Genomic DNA, 7,500 nt, shown 5'->3' on the forward strand with positions numbered 1-7,500 from the left:
ACATATATATAAATTTCTCTCTCTCTCTATATTTGATTGCTTCCAGGTGACCTTGATATTGCCGACTGTTACTCCACATTGACTTTGGATAGTAGCTCTACCAATTATCCAATCCATGCAAATGTTGACAAGTGTTGATGTAAGGACAAAGCCTTGCCTCACCCTTGAGTTAAGAGGAAAGAAGTTTGGCAGGTACCACACTTTACAGCATCAGAACAAACCAATAATCTGTTTTGGAATTCCCCTAAGTCTCAATATCTTCCATAACGAATAACAATGCACAGAGTAAAACATCTCAAGTTTGATGTAGGCTGCAAACAGCCCACAACAAACTCACAACAACGTTCCACAATTACACAAAGCTCTGACTGTTCCAGTCTCTGGTGCCTTAGTGCGCACGGATCACGGTCACGGATCCGTTGTGGGAGAAAACTTTGCCTGGTATACTGAGCAGTCAAGGCTGCTTGCAACCCCGTGCCATAGGTTCAACCCCTTTAGCAGTTCTTAAGGGATATCACATGCTTCAGTCATCTGTGAGGAGGATTCCGTTTTTTTAAGGCTTTTATAGGCAGGGTGCAGGTCATTTACTAAGAAATGGCCTTCAACCTCCTCAGCAAGATTCCTGATGTCATGTTCCTTGTCCCTTCTCAGCAAATTCAATCGAGCCACGCAACCCACATCTGTGGTCTCCAGTGTCTCCAATGAGATGAAATTCTGCTTGGCCCTAGGGCATTCACTAATGGACTCCTGCACTGCATTGAGTGTTTCCCACTTAAAGGACTCGCTACTGAGATTAGGTCCTGAGCCATGAGGACCAACAGACATCTCGTAGCCAGCTCAATTACAGCCGGAGACTGCATTGAAATTGCCTAGTAGAATGCTAATGTCTCGCCAAGGACATTGTCTGCCACAGATGTGAGTTTGGCATAGAACGACTCTTTCTCATCAAGTTTACTAAGATCGCTAGAGTTTCAACGCCGGTGTTACCTCTACTATCGACAGTTGAACTTGGCTGGAAATGGCTATGGCTACTCCCTGGAGATGTGACCATTGCCCTGCCCCGATCAATAGTAGGTGTGCCCACCCATCCTGATCGTGCCGTTTCAGGTCTTCTCACCTCCGAGTGGGCAGCCACATCAACTCCCAACCACTTCAGTTCCCTTCCCCCCCCTAATGGAAGCCGCCTTGCCACGGTGGAGGGCTTGAGGTCCCAATGAGCTGGTGAGCCGGACCAGAGGGCTACCCATACTGGAGGGGTCACCAGTGAGGGATGCGACAAAATGGCTTCCTGGTGCACCAAGGCCTATGTGAGGGGATGGTGCACCCACCCCTGCTTCATTTCATCTTGGGCCAGGGAGAACTCTCCCACGTGTGTTTGCCGTGCGTGGCGTCCCGTATTATCAGGAGACAGGAGTCCTGGAGGTTGAGCGATGCTGCACGCTGCGCCCTGCAGCTAGCAACAAACCTCTTTGGTCCTTTATTCTGGTTAGACAGATGGCTTGATCAAGGCCCGGTCAAGTCAATCGGCTGGTCAAATGTGGCTAGGGTCAAGCAGGCTCTGTCCAGTCGGTAGCGCACAGGTCCCACGACTACCATCAGCACTATAATAGTGACTGCGTATATTTCCTCACTACCCCTGTGGCTGTTGGGAAAATTTGAGCTCCAACTATAGCTTCCCCTTGTTTGACTCCATGGTGGGTGGTTGGGGGGGGGGGGGGGTTGTGAGGAAATGAAGATTTATAATTTGTATGATTACTACAAATTTACAAAGAACTTGCTCTCTCCCTGACGACCTTCGCAATCCCCTGGCCAATCCCTCTGGAACATCACATATTGTCACTGGAACCTTACCAGATTCCAAAGGGGAAGAATGGGAATCGTAATGGTTCCCGAGTTCCCAAACCAGGTAAGAAGGAGAAAAGTCCTCCTCAATCCATTAAAGAAATCTTACCTGGTAAATATGAAAGCGTATCATATAGTAAATTTCTAGTAGTGAAGACCATTGATGGTGTATCTATCATGGCCTTGATGTTTTTGAAGTACATCGGAAGATAGTTGAGGTATGTCAACGTGATCCTCGCATCACCCCACAGTGAGATGGTAGCCTGATAGTTGAGGTTTCGTCACCAGATGAGAGTGACCTTCTGTGTGCAATATGCGATATTCCTGGGGCTAAAGTCTCATGTTCTCCTCACAAAACCCTCAATCAGTGTAAGGGAATTGTCTTTTCCCGAGACCTGATGAGGTATTCTGAGAAGAAACTGTTAGAAGAACCAAAGAATTTTAATGTAGTGGCAGTAAAACGTTTTAAGAAGAAAGTTGATGGTTTGGAACAGTCGACACCAGCTCTTCTTCTAATTTTTGAATCGTTAGTCCTACCTGAATCGGTTTAATTGGCATGGTACCACCTCAAGGTAAAGCCATATGTGCCCAACCCTATGCAATGCTTCCACTGCCAGGGTTATGGGCATGGAGCCAACATTTACCGTTTTAAGGAAAATGGACAACCTAGAGTGTGTGTAAAATGTGGTACAACAGGTCATCAAGGAGATTATAACTGTTCAGGTCCAATATGCTGTTACCACTGAAGCTTCTTCTAAGTAATGTAAAAGGTACAAGTTTGAAAAAGAAGTATTGGTAATAAGGAACAAGGAGAAAGTTAGTTTTGCAGATGCATATCGACGTGCCCGTGTGCTGTTTGCACAGCTGGGTAAGTCCTTTGCCTCAGTTCTAGCCTATCCTCCTTCCCGCTATCCCTTACCCTCCAATACTTCTAACACCACACACTCTGCCACTACCTTTAAACTTCAGTCCGCAAATGCTGAAACTGCCTGAGTTGTTGCACCAGAAACGGAGTAGGAGTGAAGGGTCTATTGAGGAGACTCCTCCTCCCAAAGTAAGGTCTTTGGAGCCATCAGTTAAGGCTCCAGAGGCCTCAACGGTGACAGCATCAACTGCTACTACATCCACAGGGGCCTCTGCTGCTAGGCAGAATCCCCCTGTTGTAAAGGCTCAGGTACGCCCTTTGCACAGGCAGAGGAATCCTGAGCCTGTTCAAAAGACTCTTCATAGAGTCGGGTCTTTGGAGCCGCCAGGCAGGGCTCCTGAGGCCATCACATCCACAGGGGCCTCCGCTGCTAGACAGAATGCTCCTGAACCGAAAGCTCAGGTCTGTCCTTTGCCGATGCAGAGAAATTCTGAGCCTGTCCAACGGAAGCCTGTGGAAACTAGTTCCACAGTTAAACAATCCATAAAAAGGTACTTCCAAGATGCTGGATAGGGACAGCCTAAAGGTGTGGGGCGGGCCTTAACCACAGGTGCTACCAAACACCTAATGTAGTAGTTTGTCAACCTGAAGAACTGGACACCCTAATCCAATGGAATTGTAAGGGAATTCATGTAAAATGGGAAGAACTGCAACATCTGATAGCTTCATGAAATCCAATTTGTGTATGCCTACAAGAAATTATGACCAGGGAAAATCATCCAATTTCCCTGAGAGGATTCCAAGTTCAAACCCATTATGAAACCTTTGATAATGGACCTCATGGAGGAGTAGCAGTAATGGTACGTCAAGATATTCCCCTCCAGGCCATCCACCTGCAGACGACACTGCAGGTGAAGGCTGTGAGAATAGACTTGACACGACCTTACACTGTTGCATCCATCTACCTCCCTCCACATAATCTCAACATAGATGATTTGGAAGATTTACTTGGGCAGTTGCCTCATCCATTTCTACTCTTGGGAGACTTCAATGGTCGGCATCACCTCTGGGGAGACACTTTGTGCAACCCTTGAGGAAGGGCCTTGGAGTCCTTGTTCTCAAGAGCAGATGCAGTTTTACTGAACAGTGACACACCCACACATTTCCAAATTCAATCTGGGACATTCTCCAATATTTACCTGTCAATTGGTTCACCTAATTCACAGTTGAATTTCACTTGGCAGGTCATGGAAAACTTAAATGGAAGTGACCACTATCCAATACTTTTCGAGGAGGTGAATGGTATTCCAGCCATTGGAGTGCAGAGATGGCAGTTGAAACGACGCCCAAGTGATGTAACTTTGATCCAGTGCAAAAAGACCCGAGCCAAGGCCAGGCGAGTGCTAAAGGAGGCTAGACGGACATCGTGGAGACAGTATGTCTCCTTAATTAACTCTGAGACCCCCTTAGCATGGGTATGAGACAAGGTGCGTAAGATCACTGGAAAGACCACATCCATATCACCACCTGCTCTGAAAATAGATGGTATAATCCTGACAGACAAAACTGATGTTGCAAATGAGCTGGCAAAATCCATGGCAGAGATCTCCTCTGGAGCATCTTACACTGCCCGATTCTCCACTCTTTGGGATGAACACGAATGACACCCAGTGTCGTTCCTCAGTAGCACTGCAACAGAACTTCCATACAACCTGACATTTTTGCACAAGGAGATGGACTCTGCTCTGCAGCTCTGCCATAAGACTGCCCCAGGAAGTGATGCTATTCCATACTAAATGATATCTCACTTACCAGAGAGTTCCCAAACGTTCCTGTTGGACCTATTCAATATGATCTATAGGGAGGGCACAGTACCACCCACATGGAAAGAAGCTATAATTATTCCTGTTCCTAAACCTGGCAAGGATACTTCTATACCAGGGAATTATAGACCAAATTGTCTCACCACCTGCATCTGCAAGTTGATGGAGAAAATGGTAAACTTCAGGTTGACATGGCTGCTAGAAAAGGAAAACGTGCTAACCCAATATCAATATGGGTTTAGAAAACTGAGATCGACCACAGATGCACTTGTAAGGATGGAAATTACAATACATAATTCCTTCACACAGAGACGTCATTTGTTAGCAGTCTTCTTTGACCTTGAAAAGGCTTATGATACTACTTTGAAGTATGGCATACTCATGAAGCTGTATGACATTGGTTTAAGAGGAGCATTGTCTATCTTCATACAAAGCTTTCTTGCTAACAGAAAGTTTAGAGTGAGGGTGGGAAACAGCTTCTCTAACCTGGAAGATCAGCTGGAAGGGGTCCCACAGGGGAGTGTCTTAAGTGTGACCCTGTTTGCCAAGTGCTGTCTCATGTAGTCTGTATGTGGATGACTTTACACTGTACTGCTCAGGAGGAAGCTTACAGGATGTGCAAAGACACATGCAGACTGCAATAAATCAGGTTGTACAATGGGCAACATACCATGGGTTAAAATTTTCTTCAAGCAAGACCATGGCTATGCATTCCACAAACGAGGAAAGTTCCATCCTTCCCTCTATTTAGGAGCAAACCACTGCATTTTGCCCAAGAGGTAAAATACTTTGGTCTAATTTTTGACTCAAGGCTTACATGGGTGCCTCACATTATACAGTTAAAGGTGAAAGCTACAAAAGCGCTTAGTATTTTACGGGTTCTTTCACACCTAGCTTGGGGTTCAGATCGCACAACGCTTCTGCGGCTTTACCGAGCATTTATTCGTATTAATCTTGACTATGGATGAGAAGCTTATTCATCTGCAACTCCCACTGTTCTCCCGATGTTGGACTGAGTTCATAATGAAGCTCTGAGAATCTGTATAGGGGCTTTCAGGTCTTCACTTGTGGAGTCCCTGTATGCTGAGAGTGGAGAACCACCTCTTTCATTACACCGGGACTACATGAACCTGATTTACTACACGAGAATACAAAGGATCCCGGGATCTCCTACATCCAGATTGGTTTTCAACCCCCTTGAAGATAACCGATCCTATGGTAGGAGAATGAGGAATCTTGTGGAAGATCTTAATTTAAATCTCACAAAGGTTCTGGCTGTTGGAACTTCCGAAGTCTCCCCCTGGACTAATCAAGTCGAGCTGGATTTGGTCGGAATCGGGAAAGGGGAGATATCCGAAGCAGAAGTCAGAGAGATATTTCTTCAACACATTTCTAGGTACCAAGGATCATATGCAATATATACAGATGGTTCGAAATCTGAAAATGGTGTGGGCTTTGCAGCAGTAAGCAGATGGAAGACTGCATCTGGCAGTCTTTCTCGATTAGGCTCGATTTTCACTGTAGAGTTGCATGCCATCCTTGCAGCAGTCGAGATGACTAGAGATCTTACAAACCATTCTATTGTAATATATTGCGACTCTCGTAGTGCCCTGCAAGCAATCAAGAGCTTAAACTCATCACATCCAGTGGTGAGGGAGATTCAAGATTGGCTTGCACTGATGTCAGCACGTAAAAAGATAACTCTGTGTTGTGTGCCAGCACATATTGCTATCAGTGGGAATGAACGAGCTGATCAGAAGGCCAAGGCAGCTGCCACTCAGCCCTTTCATGCTCGTTTTCTTCTCCCACACAATGACTTGAAACCCACCATCAGGAGTTGTCTTTGTGATAAATGGAGGGAACAATGGAGACATACCTCTAGAAATAAACTGCGAGAGATTAGAGATGACCTTGGCAGGTGGGTGACCAGCATCCATCCCAACCGACAAGTAGAAGTTATAATAACAAGGCTGAGAATCGGGCACACAAGACTGACTCATGGGCCGATGATGGCTAAAAGTGAAGCACGCTGTGAGGGATGCCAAGGGCCATTAACAGTCGCACATGTAATGGAAAGAACATTCTCAGACCAAAGAGGAAGGTACTTGTCTCCCCCATATACACTGAAAAATGTATTATTAGTTTCCTTAGGGAAACTAATATTTTCAATAAAATTTAATTATGCATAATGAATATGCAATATTTTTTAGACATTTAGAGCATAATATTTATGCTTCGATTTGTAATATAATATTTATTGTTATTTATAACATTTATTGATAGATTTTTTTACATTTTAAATATTTTGATATTTCAGTCTAACAAGGTGTTAACCGCTTATGACCTTAGCTGTTGACGCGGCATATAATTTTAAATAATCAATCAATCAATCAGTGCCCTCAATAGCAGGGGTAACCTGGTCGTCACCTCTGCCTCCCTCACCAGCGCTACCCCATGTAAAGGCCTATATATATACATTTACACATAAATACATATATATACATACACATATATTTATATATGTTTATACATTATATATACACACACACACATAACAAGCACACATACACATACGCATATTGAGGGGATAATCAGATAGGTAGAGAGATAAAGGTGGTATAATATAGGCAGACAGAGCTCGTAAGAGAAATAGTATGTTATAAACCATTTCCTAGTACTTACTTTCATGCCTGGTTCTCCTTTCTCTCCCTTTACGCCTGGTACTGGATAGCCTGGAAGTGGAGGAGAGACGAATGTCATGTTAAAGAACTGAATATATGCATGTGAATGTGTACGAGTAACATGATACTGCTATTTCTGTGACTTTTTTTCTGTTGTATTTTTAAGATAACAATATTCATCCAACATTTATGTCTAAAAGAGATTTTAATGCTGATAGGGATTATTGTTTCCAGAGATTTTATAATTAAGTAAAGTATATATTAATATTGAAAGATTGTGCTGATGGTA

The 7,500-nt window shown here is 44.2% G+C and overlaps 1 protein-coding gene across 2 annotated transcripts in view; it reads right to left on the reverse strand.

The window, feature by feature from the left end:
* LOC125047601 (collagen alpha-1(X) chain-like) overlaps positions 1 to 7,500 on the reverse strand; it is a 209,418-nt gene that overhangs the window by 120,170 nt on the left and 81,748 nt on the right. For both annotated transcript variants that reach the window (XR_007116751.1, XM_047645881.1), the window contains exon 6: positions 7,213 to 7,262. Coding sequence is in view for 1 of the 2 variants with exons in the window: in XM_047645881.1 (XP_047501837.1) it covers positions 7,213 to 7,262 (50 nt within the window). In the remaining variant the exon portion in view is untranslated. The remainder of the gene's footprint in view (positions 1 to 7,212; positions 7,263 to 7,500) is intronic.

The sequence above is a fragment of the Penaeus chinensis genome, chromosome 41 (genome assembly GCF_019202785.1).
Source record: "Penaeus chinensis breed Huanghai No. 1 chromosome 41, ASM1920278v2, whole genome shotgun sequence".
Classification (NCBI taxonomy): domain Eukaryota; kingdom Metazoa; phylum Arthropoda; class Malacostraca; order Decapoda; family Penaeidae; genus Penaeus; species Penaeus chinensis.